The sequence below is a fragment of the Anas acuta genome, chromosome 8, assembly GCF_963932015.1.
Source record: "Anas acuta chromosome 8, bAnaAcu1.1, whole genome shotgun sequence".
NCBI classification, from domain to species: domain Eukaryota; kingdom Metazoa; phylum Chordata; class Aves; order Anseriformes; family Anatidae; genus Anas; species Anas acuta.
In genome coordinates, this window is record NC_088986.1 from 6,834,629 (window position 1) to 6,856,639 (window position 22,011).

At 40.8% G+C, this 22,011-nt stretch overlaps 1 protein-coding gene across 4 annotated transcripts in view; it reads left to right on the forward strand.

Annotated features, from left to right (window-relative positions):
- Positions 1-22,011, forward strand: part of TTC39A (tetratricopeptide repeat domain 39A) — a 50,343-nt gene that overhangs the window by 5,263 nt on the left and 23,069 nt on the right. For 2 of the 4 annotated variants that reach the window (XM_068690194.1, XM_068690192.1), the window contains exons 2-6: positions 9,842-9,946; positions 16,142-16,273; positions 16,942-17,018; positions 17,506-17,573; positions 20,535-20,599. In XM_068690194.1, the coding sequence (XP_068546295.1) occupies positions 9,882-9,946; positions 16,142-16,273; positions 16,942-17,018; positions 17,506-17,573; positions 20,535-20,599 (407 nt within the window). In that variant the 5' untranslated portion in view covers positions 9,842-9,881. Of the gene's footprint in view, positions 1-7,538; positions 7,963-8,558; positions 8,633-9,841; positions 9,947-16,141; positions 16,274-16,941; positions 17,019-17,505; positions 17,574-20,534; positions 20,600-22,011 lie in introns of those variants that run through there. The other 2 variants (XM_068690193.1, XM_068690191.1) reach the window with 2 other exon arrangements.

Below are 22,011 nucleotides of genomic sequence, written 5' to 3' on the forward strand. Positions count from 1 at the left end.
ATGGGGGGGACGGGGGGCGGCTGGGGCATGGCTGGGGAATGGAGTTCCCCCTGCTGCTGCCCCCCTTCGAACGGGACCACCGAGGGGGCAGCAGGCAGCTTGCTCTTGTAGGTACCTTTTTTTTTTTTTTTGCGTAGGAGGTGTAAGCAAATCACCTACCTGCGCTTGCAGTCCTGCAGTAGCTGCATGCAAATTTAACTTTGTCTTCGCCGTCTCACTCAAGAGCGGGGCGATTTCGGCCTCTGAAGTCTGTGGGAGAGCCCGGAGGAGCGAGTCCTGCCCCGCCGAGCTGCCAGCACCCCCAGTCACCACAGGGCTCCCCGCCACCTGCCCGCAGCAGCAGGGGGATCGCTTCCCTCAGCCCTTCCACGTGTGCCCCTAAAAGCCTTCCCTTGCCCCTAAAGCACATAAACTTGCACTGTGTGCCTTTGAGGGAGTTGTTCCTACGCAGGCTGAATCAGTGTGCAAATAACATTTCTTCCTTGGTGGCAACGACACGTTGCACGTTACAGGCAGGTGCATCGAGGCCTGTTCATGGCTTCCCTGGCTGACACGACTTCTGAAACCATCTGCTTTATGGGCTGCGTGGGGTAAAACTTGCAGGGCTGTGGTTCCTGGAGGGCGTTTCTCCACTCAGAAGGGCAGTCGAGGGTCCGTTTGTGGCTCTTGGAGAAGTGTCGAAGAGGTGTTGTGCTCCATCTCTGCCTGGGTGCTTTTCTCGTGTTTTAATGTTGAAAACAGCATCAGTCTGAGGCGTTAAGTGGTCTGCAGAAAACATTTCCTGCATTTTAGATTATGTAAGCTGTACAGTCGCGTTCATGTTTTGTTGGTGTCACATTCTAGCTCAACAACTCTTTAAAGGACCAATATTTTTTTATTATTATTATTATTTTACTCTAGGAGGAAAGTTAGGTCATACGCTTGCAGCGATGATTTTAAATGACATTGTTCAAAGACTGTTGTGCTTCCAGCTCTTGTGCTTGTACTGACAATAGCAGGAGCAAAAAGACTGAGAGATTGCGACCCTGGCTTCATGGCGCTTCAGGATGTTTTGAGCGTGCAGAAGGATGTTTGCAAAAGTGCTCAGAAGCAGCAGCAGCTTGTTGAGTGGTGTTGGTTTGGGCAGGCTGTCCCAAAAGTCAGGGTGTGCTGGTGAAGCTGTGGAGAACTTGGTGCTGGGTCCTCTTCTCCTTTCTGTAGCTCCATCTACTGGAATCAGCTGTTGTGTTCCAGCCTGGAATTACCCTGGGATGTCAGGTACTTCAGATGTTTCAGTTACTGTGCTACAAAGTGCTGAAAACAAGTTGCATTATGTTTCAGGTTTTCACTAATTATTGGGAAAAATATTACTATTTCCATATTATACTTCCCATTTTACTCAAAACCGCACCTTTAAAACCGCATTGAAGATCCTAGAAAACACTTTTGTAGGGCTGAGCTTGTGGTTTCTTAGGTTTTGGACGTGTTTTGGGAACAGAGTGAAATTATTAGGTCATGTTTGGAGGACATGATGGTCTAGTGGACTGCTTGGAACTGAAAACAAAATGCCTTTTTTTTTTTTTTAATAGAGGCGATGGAAAATGACCTCGCATTTTGCCGATTTTCAGCTTTTGTCTTCACTTTGATAATAACAAAATTTGGTTGTCTTTTGTGGACAAGCAATAGTGAAAAGATGGCCTGAATATCAGGGTGGGCATTCAGATGTACTTGGCTTAACGGCTTAAATCTTGAATGCAAATCAGATAGAAGGCACTACAGACCTTGCATGTGCATTTTACTTTCTTTCTCTTTGGCTCTGAATAAAATTGTTTTCCTGAATTGGTGAAATCTTCTCACTACATCTGCGTCAATTTTTTTTTTTTTTGACCAATGTCTGTTTCTTGTCAAAAATGGAAAAAATGCCAGAAAGTTCCCAGACTGCTCTGTTTCCGAGTCCCAAATCATCCCTGCTTTTTATTTTTTCAGTCCCCATGTAACTTTCTCAGTTGTTTCTTCACTCTGTGAAATGGGGAGAATAATAACTGTCTGCCTCTTGAGGCGGTTGTGCCTAAGAATAATGTTGAAAATGGCTTTAGAAGCACTGAGTGCCAAGAAAACTTGCTACTAGTGCTTTTTTTTTCTGTTCTTGGGTATTGATTCAATTCTCAGGTTCAAGAGAATTAAAAAGGGTTGTATTGAAGTACTGTGCTTGAATTTTTATTTAATTGGAGAGAATGTGGCATTGTTATTGGCCAAGGTACCATGAAGTATGCTGTGCAGATAACTTCTCAAACACAAAGTTAGTTTATTGGAAGCTTTCAGGGAAATATGCTTTGAAATTTCATGCAAAGCAATGATGAAAGGCTAAGCAGCAATCCCCTATTTGTGCAGAATTTTTTTGTGTTGTTCCTACATGTAATTTTGATGAGAGCATAAAGCAGTTGGAACAAAAGCATGGTTTCTTTTTTTAAGTTGCAATAAAACATGACCGAGTAGTTCATTTAGAAAAAGATTTGCATATTTTTAACACAAAACAAACAAAACATTGCAGCTCAGAATAAATAAGGCTGGAAGAATATATTTTGGGCCAAAATGTATATTTCATCCCTTCCATATTTTCATCTCATTGAAATCTGAAAGAGCCGGAGTGTAAGCCAACATGAAAAAGTACAAACCAGACTTTGGAAAATGCTGAAATAGGATGTAGGGCTAGCTATTTTGGGACCTACCAATCACGCTTTATTCAGTTGATTATTGGTAGGCAGTGGAGAATCCAACCAAAAGTGAATATTCTCCAATATCGCTCCCTCACTTCCCGCTGAATCTTATGTCAGTAACTTCACAGACCTCTAGCCTGATCTTGCACTACTTCAAAAATTGAAATTAATGGATATTTTCTGGCTTCTTATGATGAACATGGCAGATATGAACTTGCATTTTGCAAAAGCCTTTTTGTGTGTGCATGCTGTGTACCTAGGTGTGCTCAGCACTAGTGCAGGACAATGATCTGGCTCAGCTCTTGTTGAATTCTCATCAGTTTTAATATGAACAGGATTAGGCCTTTAAAAAGTCAGAATCAGAGGTGCAGGGTGACCACATGTAGTAAAACTGAGACAGAGGATTTGGGAAAAAGGGCAAATGGGTTTTGTAAGGTTGTCTAAATACCTTAAAACTCTTGAAAAAAAGAAAAAAAAAAAAAAAGAAAAAAAGCCATAATATGAATTGCATTTGTACTTCAAATTGTCATAAATTGTAGAGTATTTGAATTGGTAAAGAGGAGCTGGTAAAAGTTAAGCATTAACGCAGACTGATTTACAGATGAAAATTTACTCTGAGTTGCAGTGTTCCTGTAAATTCCTGTAATGCTGAATGTATTTGTTTTCTTTTAATATTGACCCTGTGTGAGCTGATTTTTCTGTGTGCATTCCAACCGGTTAGTGCAGCTTTAGGAGGTTGGGTTGATAATCTTAATTTTTTCTCATTGTGTTTGGTGCAGGCAGTTTGACTAACTGGGGCTCATCTCCCCCAGTGCTGCATTTAGCCCTCTGTAAGCAGCTGTGTCAGTAGAACATCCCTGCTCACGGAAAGGGAGCCACAAAAGTGACATGAATACTTTTCATTTGTCTGAACAAATCTACCTAAATGAATTTATTGCATTGTTTGCCTGTTCAAATACAGGATGAGAACTGTCAACGTAATGCAACCTAGATCCTGCTCGGTGCAAGTTAAACAGTGGTGGGACAGAGGGCACAACAGAAGTCTTTGCTGGACTTTGTTCCTCTCCCATGACTGCTTTGCCACATCCCATTGTTCCGTGAGCTTTTTCTGAAACGTGAGAGCCAAAAGCACGAGCGTATTTTTAACAGAAAGTTTCCAATGTTGCTGAGACACCAGCAGCTTGGCGCTTTCAGAGCTGAGTTAGCCCTGGAAAAGGACTGTGTCATGGTCCCTGTGCAACCTGAAGTACTGACTAAGGTCTCTTGAATTGCAGAATTGCATTGCATTTGTGTTTTCCATACTTCAAACCTTTCCAATTGCTGTGCTGTTGGTAGAAGCAGTGACATTTCTGCAGCACCCGGGAGTGTTAGTCACAGGCCACAAATGTGTTCAAGAGCACAAAGATAAACGCTGAGGTATTTCTCGCTTGGCACACGGATCAGGAAGGGGTACGGTGGAATTAATTTTCTTGCATAAACTTACTTGCTTCCAAATTATGAAAAAGTTTGTGCATTGTCTGAAAACTGAATGCGAATGAATTATTAACCAGACTGGTTCTTCTTTTCATGATAATTGAACAGATTGCTTCTGTTCTGGTCAGTGGTGGTGTTCCTGAAGATGTGCAGTGGAAAGGTACCCGGTGTGTCGGCAAGACAAGCTGTGTTATGTTGGAGGTGTCTTAAATCAGATCCGAGCACATATATCACAGTTGCTTAAACAAACTCATGAGCTGAATCTGCAGCCCTTCAGATGAACGGGACGTGCTCCTTGCCTTCAGCGCAGCAAGGCCATGTGCCGAGCAGTCCCTGCTGGCTGCAGAAATGCTTTGGTGGAAGAGCAGCAGCAGAAGGCAGCCGTGCTCTGCAGGCAGGTACCGCTGGGGTGAAGGCAGAACCCAGCCTGGCATTTGCTGGAGTAGCTCTGCTGATGTTTCTGCCTAAGATTAAAGCGGTACCAGTCATTACTGAGCACAATTGTGCTAATGCTGTGCAAGCCCTGTGACAGAAGGTCCCTGGTATGATTACAGAGGTTTTGCTGAGAAGTTCCTTTGGAACTGGAAGATAATCTTTCCCTTGGATGCTTTTGTCTGATCTTGCCTCTCACTTGCTTTAAGTGTTAGTGACTAGATGTGGCTGTGAAAACAGGGGGCGCTTCCACTGCTCCCTGTGTCTCCTGGTTGTGGGGGGAAGAGGTGGCTACCAAGTCACCAGCACTTGGTTCTCTCTGGGGTGGTTTCCATCAAGGACATCAAGTTTGTTTCTGTTCAACTCTGTTTCTTATTCTCATCCTCCAAATTAAGGCATCCATGCACGTAACCTAAGCTGATTTACACAGATAACGTAGATTTAGCAGAGAAATGTGTCCATGTTTTTGATATGACTGATTTAACTTGCTCTCGGCATTTCACAATACTGAAGGAGCTCTTGAATTATTATCAACAGCATTATTATAAAGGTTTGTAGCCACAAACTTCAGGCTTATCTTTTTTCTTTTTTTTTTTTCTCCAAAGGTCAGATAAATACTGAGTTCAGATGGGTCAGTGGTTCAGCATTTTGTAGAGCATGAGTTTCAAGATTCTTTTTAATAAAGAAATCCATAAAGCCAATGACAAGTCATGTCAGCATATGTGCTGAAAACTTACAGTAAGAAATGAGTGAACATCATGCATGCAGGAAAATAAAACCTATACAGAAACATTGTAACCCTCATTCTCCAAAAAATCTCCCCCTCCCTTTTTTTTGACCATGCAAAACATCCTGGTTCTTGTGCTTTGGAGAACGCTTTACTTTTCGTTAAGATTCATGGATTTAATTTTGCTTAGTTTGCTTATATATTTCATTCAGTGTTGCTGTTTGGATAAAAAGCATTTGATGTTTAAGCAAAAAGAGCATTGCCCTAAGATGTCCTGAGTAATTGTGTTTCTGAGTAGAGGCAGTGGGGATGCAGTACAGTGGGATCAGGTCTTACACTAAGCCGCAGGATATACTGGAATTGTGATTTGTGAAGCACCCCAGCTGTGGTCCCCAGGGCAGAGAACGATGATTTCATAAATAATCAGGCCACAATGAGAACCATCTGATTGTCCTTACAAGACCTGCAGCCAAAAATCAGGAAACGGAAAGAAGCTTTCAAAACCGAGGAGAAAAGAGCCTAAATGTGGAGATGTTCCTGATCTTAATTTCTTCGGTTTGTTTCATTTAGTTCAAAGAAAACATTGGTATGCATGTTGGAAGAGAAGCTGCATGCTGAAGGTCTGAGAGTGTAATTGTTACTGGACAAGTGATGCTCAAAGACAAACCAGCCAGCTCAAGTCCTGAAGACGTTGGCAGGGACAGGCAGAGCCCTCACCATGCAGAGCTCCAAAGGACAATTTTGGCCGTACAATATCAGCTAGACATGGGATAAACAGCTAGTGAAAATGATGAACAGTCCTTCCAGAGTAGCTCAGGATCATGGCGTAGAAGCACCTTGGTTAATTGTAAGTGGTAATTAGGAGTTATTCACAAGTGGGGAAAAAAGCAGTGATGTCTTTTATGTCTGGTTGTAGCCCAGGTATGCACTGCTGTTACAGACTTGTAAGGAGCCATTAAAGGGCAGCCTGTGGCTCTATTAGGGTAATTTTTATACCAAATGCAACACAGGCTTTTCCTGTACAGGATGTCATAAAACAGCAAGAGATTTAATCAGGTGTGTTAATGTCTCAGAGTATCTTCCTGAAATTATCATCTGCTTGTTTATTGGTTTTTGGGTCTTCCTTCAGCAGCTGACATCTTCAGGGTTGCCGTGTGTAATCTAACAAATAGGACCATGTACAGGAGGAAGGACACATAATTTTTGACATTAGATTATATGCTCTTGGAGAAACTAACTTAGATAAATTAGATCATAACTGAACAACTTGCCCAGTCCAGCTGTCTTGGTGAGCGAGCTCAGTGCTGCCGGCTGCAGCTGCTGCCCTTGGGCCCAGGACCAGCGCTGCCGATGTGCCAGCAAAGCAGTTGGGGAGCATACACTGCTTTATTTTGGACAAAATCGGCCAGATGAGCTCACTCCACTGATTCAATTGTTTATGCCAACCCATTTTGTGTGACTCTAAAGAGAGAATTTTACAAAGACTGTAAAAAAATGTATTGCATCAAAAGCAGCGTGGCCAGCAGGGTGAGGGAGGGGTTTGTGCCCCTCTGCTCTGCTCTTGTGAGACCCCATCTGGAGCCTTCATTCAGCTCTGGGCCCCAGCACCAGAAGGACATGGACGTATTAGAGCAAGTCCAGAGGTGGCCACGAGGATGATAAAGAGGTTGGAGCACCTCTCCTATGAAGACAGGCTGAGGGGGCTGGGGTTGTTCAGTCTGGAGAAGAGAAGGCTCTGGGGAGACCTTATAGTGGTCTTCCAGTACCTAAAGGGGTTGCAGGAAAGCCAGGGAGGGATTCTTTGTCAGGGGTATAGTGATAGGACAAGGAGGGATGGTTTAAAACTAAAAAAGGATAGATTTAGATTAGAAGGAGGAAATTCTTTACTCAGAGAGTGGTGAGGTACTGAACAGGCTGCCTGGAGAAGCTGTGGCTGCCCCATCCCTGGAGGTGCTCAAGGCCAGGCTGGATGGGGCTTTGGGCAACCTGGGCTGGTGGGAGGTGTCCCTGCCCATGGCAGGGAATTGGAATTAGGTGATCTTTGAGGTCCCTTCCAACCCAAACCCCTCTGTGATTGCATGAAAGCCTCCTGAAGCTCTGGGAACCCCCAGCAACCTGCAGTTTGGTTGTGGACTCAAGCCTGTTTTGCGGAGACTCCTTGCTGGGAAGAAGCACATTCTTGTCTCTCTCACCTGTCTGCTTCTCAGCAATTCCTGCCTCAGCTCTCCTGCATTTCGCCTGGCCTCATTTGACTCTCCCTCCTGGCTCCCAGGCTTCCGACGTGGTCCTCTGCTGCGTGCAGTCATTGTCATTGATTCGGCTCCCTGATCACAGGGATGCTTGCCTTCTGCCTCGCTCGCGCTGCGTGACAGACAGCTCTGCAGATCACAGCTCAGGCTGGCAGCTACCAGCACCTTCCAGACCAGCGGTGCCCAGCGGTTCCTGCCCCTCGCGTGGGGCAGCGTGGTGCCCTGGCGGGGAGCAGCGAGATGCTCAGTGCCCTGCCCTGCCCTGCGTGCGCGGAGCAGCGCCCGGTGCCTGCTGCTGCTGCTGCTGCTGGGTGCTGCTGCCCGGCCGCCCCGCGGGCGCAGTGCGGGTGAGGATGTCAGAGCACACCGGAGGGCTGATGGAAAGGTAGGTGGCTGGGCTCCCGGCTTCCCCTCTGGGGCAGGGGTGGTGCTGATCTTACAGTGGAAAGCAGGAGAGGATCCGCAACCCGCTCGCTGAAGCATGACTAATCACTTTGCTAAAAGGCTCAGTGTTTTCGAGTTGGAAATCTGGCTTTTTTTTCCCTTTATACGGCTATAAGCGATCAGTTGTAGCATTGATGAGAGGCGTGTGCCCTAGTTCAGGTTGTGAGCCCTTTACCTGGGAGCTACATCAAATGTCTGCTTTCCCTGGAGCACCGGGGAGGTGCACAACTTGGGTTTTGCTGCTGCTGGGGGTGGCACTGTGCTAATAATTCTTACTCCTGCAAAGATGCCAAGTAATCAGTGCATCTTGTTTGTGCTTTGAGCTTCAACAGCATGTGTTGTTTTTTTTGAAATCATCTTTCTGTTTTAAAAGGAGTACTGTGAAAAGGTTTAATTGTATTGAATGGGGTTTGATTTGTAATTCTCTGCGTGGAGGGAAACATATCAAAACAAAAACATAAAAATGTTGCTAGTCTAAATATTTTAAAGCAGAGGAAAGTATGTTTTATGCACTTCTAAATCTGCTGTTTGTTTCAGGGCTACAGGTTTAAAAAGGCATGCAAGAACTGCAATACACACAAACAGTGATTGGCAAAGTTTTAGTTATTACGGTAAGCGAGGCTCAGAATAGATTCCAGGAGGTGGGCAGACGTGATATTGCATTTTGTGTGAGGCGGATGCCAAGACTTGGTTAATCAATGTTTGCAAAGCACTTGGGGAGTCTCCTGGGTGCAGGACGACTTGCAGCGTATCTCAAGTGTGAAGTCAGCAGCCACTGTGAACGGCGTCGTGTGATGTTTCTCTCAGATTTATAATCCCGATTTTCCTGTGTATAATTTTGCCCTTTCTTCTTTGCAGTCATTATTCATAAAGTCAAAACTGAAACGCAGCTGAAGCGGTTATTACTGATGCTATCTGTTTGTTCTGTGCTCCCCTATCTTTTTTTCCTTAAGAAGATATCAGGATTTTGCTTCCTGGTGTTCTTTCAGCAGACTGTGTGTTTTGGCTGGTGGAGTCAGAAACCCAATGAGGATTTTTTTTTTAATTTTGTTGTGGTAATTTTGTGTACAGACTTGGATACGACATATTAATGCAATATAGCTCTTTGATCATTAGATGCAGATGTTTCATCTGTCCTGACACTGACCAGGTTACTTTAACTTTGTTAGTGCAAGGTCTAATTTGTTTCTTCTGTGGTTTTTTGTCCAGCAGTTCTGATGGTGAGGAAGTTGGGCCAAATTTTTTCAGCTGGCCTGTCTTATCCCATTGCCAGTAACCCAAAGATCAGCTGAGAACCCCCGTGAAAGGTCAGGCTGACATGTAAATGCTGTGAAGGAGAAAAGTACAGTCAGACTAAGCCACAAAGATAATCTTCTGACTTCTGAGATGCAGCAGCAGTTTTTTGTTTGAGTGCAGCATCACTTCTTAAGGACAGTGACATTCCCGGCAGCACTCACAATGTGAAATTTTAGCCAACCTGTGAGCAGTAGTAGTCTACTGGGCAGAAACCAAGCTGAATGTGAGCTGAACTAAAGCAGCTGTTACAGCAGCAGGCAAAATAATAATTTGATGTAGTTTGGAAACATCTCTTCCTTAAGAAAGAGGCAATCAAACTAACGTCTCATCTCTGTGAGCCTTACACACAAAGTGTGTGTTGTCACCCAGTGCTTCTGTGTTCATGAGAAATGAGCTCATAAAATTGCTACAATTAGGAAGGCAATGGGAAGGCTAGCACTGAAGATGGGAAGTTGAAATGTAGAAGTAATGCACTGGTAGAAGGAGAACAGATGTGCTGAGTTTATTCTCTCTTCTTCTGGCAGGTCACCAACGTCAGACCTCAACACGGCATTGCATGAGTGCATGGCAGCTCTGGATTTATTTCTTAGCAACAAGTTCTCAGATGCTTTGGCTTCTTTACAAGCAAAGTAAGTTGGTTACTTACACCAGTTTCCCTTTGTTTATCTTTCTTTGCTTCACCATCTCACGAGAATTGCCTAGACAGCTAGTTCTCTATCAATAATTGATAAGACTATGGTTTTGGTTCAGAAAGGGATGGTAAATAATATATTAAGTTTTTGGCAAGACAGAATAAGTGCTTTACATGTGGTTGAGTAAGTAATGTGATTGATCAAAGGTAACTACAAAAAGTACTGAATTGCTATCCAGAGAAGTAACCATTTAGCTGTAGCACAGTATGTGAGATTCTTAACTCTGGAAAGAATTAAGTCTGACTTCTGTCACCCCCCGCCCCATTTTCTCACATACAGCCAAGTTTGTAGTTTTGTGCCTAAATCAGCAACTGACAGGGTGTCGTCAGGCTTGAGATGTGTTACTGTAGGTTTGAATTTAAATTTATAAGTTTACTTTGTGACTGGATTATTTATTTATTTTCAAATACCTAAGTGCTTGCAGAAACTTTCTCACAGCTTATTTTACAGTTCAGTGCTGTGGTCGTGCATTCTGTTTCCTCATTATATGTTGCCTGGCTGCAAGCAGTGAGGTCAAAAAATAACTTCTAAAAATTGTCTCATCAGTTTCTGTGATTTTTTTTTTCATACCCTGGCCTTAAGTTACCTGTGCTCTTGGATTCTTGAAGTCTGTGGTTAATTTGCATTTTTTTCCCTCAGTTTGCACCATGTATTTTTGAGCTAGCAGGAAATGACATTGTATGTTCTTCCAGGTCACTGGATTATCAAAAAAGTAAAATTCACAGGTGATACAGGCCCTCTCTTTTGCCAGTTCAATTTATCTTTTTCTTTATCTTTGACTGCATGACTTGAGAAGTGTTTGAGGTTATCAGTGATCTAATGGGTCATGTAATAGAGCTCTGGGTACTGGCATGCAGAAGTTCAGAGAAGGCACATGCAAACACTTTTCAGTAAACATTATGACCCTTTACATTTGCTACAGACCAGGATGAGGCCTCAGATGTCCTCAGCAGGCGCAGCAGGTCGATCAGGTTGCATCAGCTTCCTTTCCACCCAATTACCTTTTACTCGCCTCACTCATGTTATACATGAGTGTAGTCGTCAGTGTTCTGCATCTCCTTTGCTTCCTCTTCCCAAGTCCTCCCCAAGCTGTGACTGCCCTGGCAGGAGCGTGTGTTAGAAATGCATCAGGGATAAATCTGCTTTGCTTTGCTGGGCTATCGGCCTCAGTCTTTGGTACCAGAATCTGTAGCTTACCCATTTAAGTACACAGTGTGGAAGACATTCATAATAAATGGTAGGCTCAGGCATATTAGTAACACTGGGTTTATTCACAGCAGTGTTGTTTTGTGTTTATGTATCATCAGAAGATATCATTGAAATGGCAAGAATAATTGTTGTCATTAAGTTCTGATGGTAAAGCCCCTGTGCCCATCTGGAAATGCTTACTCAGTGTTTAGCACAGAATGGGGAGATACTTTTGGAGATCCCAAAGCACTGCAAAAGCTTGTGTGGCTGTGGTATTTTTTTTTACCCCATAAATCCATTTTTCTTGTATTGCATATGGTTTCCATTCAGCTTTTGTCAGGCCCTGCAGAATACATTTCATGAGCTGCCATTCCATTTTTGTACCTGAGTGTGTTGCATATTGCAAAACCATTTTGAAACAGGTTTTTCATGTTAGCCTGTTACGAGGAGGCCTTATTCCTGTTGTCCTTTGGCAGCAGGGAAATACAGGCTTATGATCTTTGCAAGTGTATCGCAGAACCAGGATGCTAAATTTCCCCACAGATGATATCCATTATGAACACACTCCATCTCTTCAGGGAACGACAAGAGCTGTGGAGTGGGCACATGTGGTAATACTGAGTATTTTCTTTGGGAGTCATCAATTCCTCACTGCTGCCTTTTAGCATGCTGAGATTTGAAATTGGTTTTCACAGTCCATAAACATACTATCTTTGTTTAAAGAAATACTTTTCAGTTTTTACACGCTTGTAAAGAATATCTTATCCTAAATTTTGCAGTTTTGCCACTTAAGATGTTGTAGGACATACTCTGCTCTGTATTACATTGCTGCAGATTCACTAAATTACTCACATTTGGCTTCCACAATAAATGTATTTCCAACTGATTTGTACCATGTGTAGCTGAGAACAGATTTTGGCAATGGATGAGAATTAAAATCGGAAGATCTCTCTTAGCAGCTTAAAAAGAAATATCTAAGGATATTGTCTAGACTTGTGTTGAGATAAAGCTCTTTTTTCCTGTTAGAAAAAAACATATGCTCCATAAAGATGAGGACTTGTTTCATAAAAATCTTAGTCTGGTGTTTTTTCTTCATGTTATATAACATTTTGTTTCCTCAGCTACCTTTTTTGTTTTAGAGTTAGTTTTCTTTCTTATCATTAAAACTCTCGTTGTTCAACTGTGGGCTCCGGTTCTCTTGTGGTTCCTGCAGTAGGTTTAATTAGTTTAATCTCTGATATGGAATATTCATATTCAGACTAAGAGCACCAAGAAATTTCTCAAATTTAGTTCCCAAACAAAATGTTTATTTTTAATATACACCCTGGTAACTGTGACAATGGGTAACACTAAAACTGACTTGTCTCAGGGGTGGGGACAAATCTTCTGTTCCTCCTCAACCCCAAGATACAGCAAATCAATTAAAAGCTGACTAGGTTTTTGTTCACTTGTAATTGCAAACAGATAATTAGCACTGAAAGAGTTGATAACAGTGAGATTTCCCCTTCCTTTTTGTGAAACAAATGTTTAATATTTTAACAATTATCCTGAAGGAAAGCATGGCATAATCACCTGACGGTTTGCTGATGTCAGATTGCTTGGGAGAACAGTAAATAATAAAGATAAATTCATGACGCAGAGCAATCTGGATCATTGGGTAAGCTGCAACACATCTGTCTTGCTGCTTGCAATATTATAAAAATGAGAGTGATTCATTCTGGGCAGTTGACTTTAACCTGGAAATAGTCTCCCCAAAGCCACTGGAGATGCCGGTAGAATGTTAATTCCAGAGTGACTGCGTCTGAAAGGTAAGCTCAGTCCTGTGATGTATGAATATGTCAGGTGGGTACGGAGACATTCTGGTACTGCTTTGATGGTTACTTATACAACTGTTATACTCTGCATAGCGGAGTTCTAGAATACTTATTTACCATCACTGGAATTTTTTTAATCCAAATTACAATATTGTAATTTTGTTATTTTTTGTATTCTAAGTTTTTAAAGGTTATTAAGGTTTGAATGGGAACCTTTTAATGTCTGCCTTCATTGTGAGATGAAATGTTCTTGTACTGTAGAGCAAAAGCAAATGTGATGCTGCTCAGTGAGGTGTTGGAGCATGCCATGAGAACTAGCCAAGAAGGTGTGTGATTGTCATACTGAGCAGTACAAGAGTAAGGGGGAGCACATGGAGGTAGCTTCAAGGTCTAGAAAGAGTTTGGATAAAAATCATGTCCTTCAACAATGTCCTGAGGGGGAAAAAAAAAGGCCGTTATATTTCATCCTGAATCCATCCATATAAAATGCAGGCCTTAAAACGAAACATAACTGGCAGTTTCAGTTATTCATTTAGCATAAATAGCTTAGATAACTGCTACATTTGTTTACAAATGGTTGCATTGCTGTCTATCTCCCAGATGAAGAAAAAAAATACTAAGTTTTGATGCTGATAAATACCAGTTGCATAATGAGAAACATTAACCTACTTTAATCTCCTGTAAAATACTATAAGCAAAATAGATGAAACCATTGATTAGGGAAGGAGTGATTTTGCATCAGAAGCAAATTGTTGGAGAGAAAAATCCCTCTTCACCATTGTATACTTGAAAGTATAAATTTTCCTTTCACTACAGCGGATTTAATGTTTATCCGCTTTGATTTTGAAAGCAAATTTCTAAAATTTTGGAAGAGGTTTATTTTAGTGCCTTTCCTGTGCATTGAATGTGAAACTTGGAAAGGGTTTTATTTTAATAAAGGTGAGATGAATTGTGTTTCTTTGTGCCCGCTGCGGCTGATGACTAATCAAGTGAACAGGAACACTTCATCAGGTTGGCATATTACAATATGTTTTTTTTTTTTTTTTTTTTTCTGCTTTGCATTGTCAGTCTACTGAAAGAATCTTGATCCAGGAGGCCAAGACAGAGCTGTCATGGCTCTGCTGGATTTTAAGTTAATTTCTCCATTATTAGTTTTTTCTTTTTTCACATTGGAAACGAGATGGTTGTCAGTATAGTTCAGGGGCTCCCAGTACTTACAGCAGTAGGTGATTTCCCCACACAGCTTTTCTGCTAGATAGGTTTAGAGGTTGCTTAGAGCAGCTTGTTAGGAACCCTGTGGACATGGTGTGAGCAACGAGGAATTAAGGACAGTCAAAGAACACGGACTGCTCTGTGGCTTAAAGATGTGCACTGCACATTTCTTCAGTACAGCCTGCCTGCTCTGTGCCATGTGTTGGAAAAAATAGCCCTTTGGCATCGTTATAGAGGGTGGCAAGGGAAGCACCAGGTATCTGTGTAATGCTGTCTGTGCCGGTACCAGGTATTATTTTAATCCCTAGATCTCAAAACATACATATAACGAGGCGAGTCAGGATCATATAATCACTGGGATTTCTTTTTGGTGATTTCATTGTGTAGTGTCATCAAGAGGGGGTTACTTTAGACATAGAAGAGGTTATTTTTTTAGTCTCCGGAAAATATTAACCAAACATCAGGGACTCCTGAGGACACTTTAGGGTTTTTTACTCCACCAAGCGAAAGAATCAATGCGTAGATTCAGACCAGCACCGTGAGTTACCAGATCACTGTTGGGGTGACTGTCCAGATCAATGCAGGGTTGTCTTAGGCTACCATAACGTTATCTTTCAGTACAATCCAGGTATCAAAACCTGGGGAGGCAAATGTCTTCCTGGGAGAGGAAGTGGGTGAATTGAGGTGTCCTTAGAGCATGGCTTTTCTCCTTAAAATAAAATCACACAATCATGGAGTGGCCAAGGTGGGAAGGGACCTCTGGAGGTGGTCTTATTCATCTGCTTGCTCAAGTAAGGTCTCAGCCCAGATTGCTGTTAGCTCTCAGGGGCATGTTGCTGGCACATCACTTTCTGCTTGGAAAAAAAACACAACGAGATCACTCATTTTGAAAAACAAACACCTGAAGTGCATGTATGGAGAATAGGCGTACTGTTTGATTGCAGGTATTTGTGTATATTCCCTGCAGTAGGGAACTATCTGATCCATTCTAAAAGTGTAAACAATGGAAATAACAAATGTAGCTCTTTAGCAGTGTTTGTCTAAGTCATGGAGTTTGTCATGGGTGAATTAGCAAGGCCCACAGAGTTCCTGTGGCAGGAATTCATCTGAGCTTTCTCTTCAACCTGTTTCCCAAGTCATCTTGATTGGACCTCTAGGCCTGAGGATATTTGGATTCATTTGCAGGTGGTTATAACATACATGGCTACTGCATGAATGCTGTAAATGCATGCAATATGTAAACCCTTCCCAACAGAGAAAAGGTGCTGGCAATGGTTGCAAATGGAATTTACTTGTCTTCCCTTGCATTATTGTCAAAGTTTTTAAGCTTTCTGTAAAAGAAGCATCATCTGACATCTCATAGGAATGCATGGGGCAGAAGGTTAGCAGAAGTGGAGGGGAAGAAAAAGCTATAATGTTTGGTTTAGACTGTAATGCTTCTGGTAGGAAGATCTGTTTGAAAAAAGATGCTATTTTGGCCAGGGTTATAGTATTCTGTTACATATCTCCTTGAGTCTGTCCTGAGTAACTGTCCTAAAATAGAAGAGTGATGTCTGGATTTGTGTCACGTGCTGTAGAGTTCATTTAGGTAATCTATTAAAAAAATAAAAAAAGATTTGATTTCCCTGAATGGTTAACCATGCAGATAATTCCTGTACTTCAGGTATGTTAAATACCTATCTTTAGCTCAGAACTGGAACATTTTAGCACAGTTTTTGAAACTGGAGATGCAGTCGTGTTTTCCTCCACAAATCTGAATCTGTTAGCATTTCTTGATTATAGTAACTGTTTGTATGTCCTTTGTGTTTGATTTCTAGTTCAGTTGGACCTAGTTTTTGGAGTTTGATTTTTTTTTTTTTTTGGTAAGTAATTATGAAATCAAAGTAGCTGTTCTTTGAATCTTGTGTTTTCCTTGCAGAACTAAAGACAGTATGTATCATGCACTGACTTATGCCACCATACTGGAAATGCAAGCTATGATGACATTTGATCCTCAGGACATAATGAATGCAGGAAACACAATGAAAGAAGCTCAAGCCACTTGTCAAAAGTAAGTGTGGGGCAATTCAGTCAATAAATAGTCCATTCATGGAAAAGCCTTGAAAGACATCCAGGTTAGAAAAAGATATGTAATTTCATAGGAATTATAGGAAAACAGAGGTTGGCAGGGACATCAAGAGGTCATCTAGACCAGCCTCCTGATGAAAGGAGGGTCGATAATGAGGTTAGACCACATCACTTAGGGTTTTCAGCATTCTTGTCCAGAAAACTTTTGTTTACTGCAGTATCTGATTTTTCTTGTCAATTAACTTTTTTGTCCAATCTGTTGCCCTGGTTCTGCAGTGTCTGGAGGCTATTTACCATTTACAGATGCAGCACAGTTCTTCCCTTTAGTGATGGTTGTGCTGTAGCCATCTGTCTTTGAGCCAGCAGTGCTCCCAGTTCTGTACACACATGCACGCACAGAATGAATCAAAAGCCTCTTTATCCCCTTCCACCATCAAAATGGATTTCTGTGCACAAAGGACAAAAGACAGATCTCAGGAGGATCATGTTGACCAAAGTCTATGTGGAATATGCTCAAGTTTGCATATGTAGTGAGACGACAGAGGGTTGGTGAATACTAGAGGTACGCTGGTGACTATATGGATGGCCAGCTGAAAGATAGGGTTCTCATCTTGTTTCATGTTCAGAATGACCAAACTGACTTTTCTGCAGATTTAGGAAGAAATCTACAGTAGCTGATTCCATCAACAACCTTGTGCATAGACAAAGCCTTGAACACTTCACTGAAGGTAACATTATCTCTAATTTTCCTCTTTTTTTGCTGGAATTGGAGTTGTATTAAATTGTTCGCACAACATGTTCTTACAGTTTGCCGACTCATTGACAAATTTTCTGATTTGTCCTTTACAATATCACTGGATCACTGTTTTGGTAATTGCTGCGTCACTATATATAAAATCTCTATTTTATATTGGTTGCTGACTCAGTATTTCCAAAAATTGCTGTGTAAGGAAATACCTAGAAAGAAGCGGGAAAATGCCTAGAAAGGTTCTAGAGCCAAGAATTTCTGGAAGTCATTATTCCTGCAAAATTTCTCTAACTGTATCATTATTGTTTGGAGTTCCTTTGATAGTCTAGAACTGAAACACTGCAGCCAATTCAGAAAAGATTTTTCTCAGTTTGAGATTTATGAGTTTATTCCTTTATTAGTGGTCTAAGTATTTTTAAATTATTTTTCATCTGATTTTTGTTTTTTCCTGCTCCATGTAACACTAGAGGAAATCCATGCAGAAATTTGCTATGCTGAATGTTTACTTCAGAGAGCAGCACTCACATTCCTCCAGGTATGTTTTTTTTGCATGGCTCATTACAGAATAATACACACTGTACAGATTTCCTTTGTTAAAATTAATAGAAGTCTGTGGTTTCACCTAATGATCTATGACTCCTTCATCTGGATTAAATCTGGATTTTATCTGGATTATTTGCTGATGAGATAGTGACATGTTTGGTTATGCCCAATGATTATCTGAAAAGGCTTATCTCATTACAAATTGGACTGAGTCCCCTGTGATGCCCTTCTCCATTCCCCTTTGCTTGTGTGAAACATTGCTGCACTAAGCACTGATATTCAAATACTGCGTGTTGGGATATCAGATCTTTTTCTTTTAAAAAAAAAAAAGAGAGAGAGAGATGGTCACTGAAGCTAGGCTAGGCTGGAATGCAAGGGAGATTTTGTTTCAGTCAGACTGGTGTTTGCTTTCCCAAGACTTCTTTCTCGCTTGTTTGTTTTTGAACGCTTCTATGGTCTGCACAGCTATTAAGCTCTACACATTCTTTTTGCTGAATAGTGCTGCCTGTCTTTAAAAGAATGGGAACTCTCCCTCTGCTTGGAATTTTATCTGTCTGGACTAATGAAGCTTGATTTGTTTGAGAAATCAGTATTAGCAACACTTATTCCAGCTATCATTAACAATGTAAGCTGCAAGCTAGAGCCTGGATAACTGATTTTTCTTTTTGATCTGCCTCAACTTGCTATGTAACATCAGGCCTCTTCATCTGTGCAGAGGGGATAATAGAAGTCAGTCACATTTACAAAGAGCTTCTGCTTCTTAGGTCAGAGATGCTGATAGAGAATGAAATGCAGGCGATGGTTTTATAATGACTGGGAGTTGCCAGATGGGCTCTGATTTGTGTTGTTTGCAGTTCAGTTTATGAAACGTCACCTTTTTCTGCTATCTGCCTTGCCCCTCTACTAGAAACTATTGCTTCATGGCAAAGCCAGTAATCAAAATAGCTTCTTCTGAAGGTTTTCAGGATGCAGATAATGATGTCTTTATGGTAAGATGCTTGAATTTGAAATGGCTGAGGCGTATCTACCTATTTTCATATTCCTGCTTTTTGGGATGAGTGGCCTGTAGCAGTGGGGACAGTTCAGGTGATATCTGAAGCTATGGCCGCAATGTTTTCCAGAACTTTGCATTATGCCTGTAAGAAAAATGTGTTTGATACAGTGCCTCTTGGTTTTAAGCACTGTTTCCACAGTTTTCTATTTTAAAAAATGTTTATAAATACATGAGAAATTTAAGAGTAAGAAAATAATTTATTGTCTTCTTCTGCATGAAAAATAACTGGTTTTTGCTTCCTCTTTTTCTCTGTGTTTAATTTTTCATGAACCCATGAACTGGTTTTAAAAATTAAACAAAGGCACTTGTCTCCAACAGCTACTGCAGTCAGTTAATTTTGATGCTTAATGTAAATGACCAAACTGAATTGAAAAAACATAGAAATAAGCATCAGGATTTTGAGGGGGAGGCTGAACTGTTCTTGTATTGGTTACCTCTGTTTCTGGTATCTTGAGTATTGATTTAAATATTTTGCTTTAAACATTTTAAAATCATCTTCTTTCATCTTCCATTTTCTGTTCAAAGGAAAATGTACTTTTTTTTTCTGTTAGAAGGAAAATACAACTGAACCTTTACATATGAATAGGTATGCCCAACCCCTCCCCAGTTGCTAACACAATTTGTTCTACAGAACAAAGAAAAACAGGGTCACATCGCTCCGTGATTATTTTGCCTGCATGTTACTGGGATTCAAGTCTCTGGGGATATATCAGAAAATACACATTCACTTATGGGGTGTTCTGTCCTCATTTATCACTCTTGAGAACTCTGCTTAAGGATGGCTGTCAAAGACATGTCAGTGGTGATGTTGCAGTCTGCAGAAGTAAGCCCCTGCCCTTCAGTTCAGGCCATTAGGCTTCCTACACCAATTTATAATTCATTTTCTTACAGACTTCACAGTTTTCTGTAACTTTGATTGGGTTATCTTCCCAACTGTCAGAAGGATGGAAAGCTCTTTGGGGCAGGTTCTGCCTCTTTGTTTACATATTGAAGAGCAGAATTGGGCCCCATTTTCTTGACAATAACAGTTAAACATCTGAACATTCATCTAATCTATGCTGTTTTCACCTAATCTATGCTATTTTCTCCACAATGGGTTGTACAGCCTCTCAAAATAGCATCACAGAAAAATCATTTGCTAAAATGTATGTAGCCTTCCTATTCCAAAGTAATAGCAGGTACCAAAACAAACCAGAATGACCGATTAGATGTGATGGATGAAGCAAGAAACTACCACCAGAAACTTATGAGGCTAAAGAGTTTTCTCTTTGGGATACAGCTGTTAACTAAAGGTCCCCCAGATACACTTTTTTGTAATTCTCAGTTCATTATAGCTAGTAAAGTAACATGCTACCACACTAGTATGGGTCTCGGAGGCACTTAATTCAGACCAGAAAGAGCATATCCTGCATAACTTTACTTACCCTGCTTCTTTTTAGGATGTGAAACTATATTCTGTAGACTCCTGAGGACAGGCAGTTATTTGTATCTGGTGCTGAGCCAGGAAATGTTCAGATCTTAACCATGCTGAAGGACAAATGAAAGAAAGCTATTTTTTGAAACAGCCACAAGTGCATGTACTGTAGATGCTATTCATTAGTTTAGTTCCCTGTGTCCATTAGGGAGATTCAAATGGTCCAGAGGTCACAGGGGCTATACAAATCACAGAATACATCGAAGTAAAGCCAACAGATATCTGAACAGAGTAAAACTGTTTTAATATAAAAAAGAAGTCATAAATGCATGTATTGTTTCATAGAGAATTATATTGTCAGTGTAATGATGCTTATGTTCAAGGCACATGTTCATCTCCGGAAGACAGAAGCTGTTTGTAATGCTTATAAATGCTTATAAATTTGCTTATGAATTCATATTGCAAACATCTTTCATTTCCAACAGGATGAGAATATGGTTAGCTTCATAAAAGGAGGCATCAAAGTCAGGAACAGTTACCAAACATACAGGTACGTCAGAGTGATGACACTATTGTGTGTACTCTTTCCATAAAAAGTGCAGCTGGTCAAATTCTCCAATTCACAAATTACTTTCTGATATATTTATTGCAGCCTTTATTGTGGGCCTCACATCTAGAGCCTTTTCTCTGCCCACGCAAGTTCCTTCTTTGCAAAACAAAAGGCATTGATATTATGGTTCGTTTGGATTTTAAATTTGTATTAGGTAGACAGGGAATAGAAAAAAGAGGTAGTGGACCCTTCCCTTGTTAACTGCCAAGGTTTGCCTACTTGAGATATGATCAGGCATGAAACAGGTCATCAGGCTTATGAAATTGCATTTCTTTGTAATTTCTGCTGCAGCTTTTTGGGATGTTCAAATCCAGTAGCTGAAGCACAAGTAATTCCATAATAAAGGCATGAAACTAAAAATGAAGAGAATATAAAATGAAGAGCTTGCAATGGAAAATATAAATGGCTTCAAAAAAAGATTTAAGCAAATGTACAGGAAATAAATTTATCAGGGCTAATTAGCATGATAGAACAGATGCAGTCTCTCCACATCATGAAGTCCCCGAACAGACAATTCATAGAGGATGTTTTTCCAAGCATATGCCACTGTCTGTGTGAAATATTGGGTTAGCTGGACCTTTAATCTGGTTAAGTATGGCAGTTACTCTACTCTAAAGAGAAGGTGCATGCTATTAAAAATGATAAGCAGGGTTGCTTATCTAAACTCACAATATGTCCGTTACTTAGTGTCTAGAAGCCAAAAACATCTGCCTAAGCATATTTCTTTTTGGGAGGTAATGGAGAGAGATTTTCAACATGTGCAAAGTGTTTTGAAGTGCAGTAGTAAATTCTGCAAAGGTAAATTAAAATGTACACCATGGGAAGCATACTTTATTTTGCCTCAATAAATTAAGAACAGCTCTACTATATGTAAAAACAAAGTGTAATAAATCTAGTTGGACTTAGGTGGTCTCCCTCAAAAGAATGCTAATAACAACTTCAATATTACTAAAACATACTTTAACAAAGGGGAAGTTTGTATGTGAGACTGGCAATTATGATTTTTGTACTGTACCTTTGATGTGGCAAGAAATAATTGTTTTCAGTCCTGGTGAGAGCGTGGTACAGAAGGTTGCGGCAAAAATGTGGAAATGAGCCTTTGTTTGCTTTGATTTATTAATATTTATCACAATAATTTCTGATACAAAAAAGTGATCTTTGCTTTCCCTGCTGTCAACAGAACAGGTTGGTAATCCACAACAGCAACCCTGACAAAGACAGTAGGGGTAAACATTACAAAGATATAAAACTCTCAGGGAGGAAAGGTTACCATAAAAAAGATGGAGTGAAATAATATGGTAATTTAGAATTAAATATTTGCTTGCTGTCAGTGCATAAAAAGTATGAGAAAA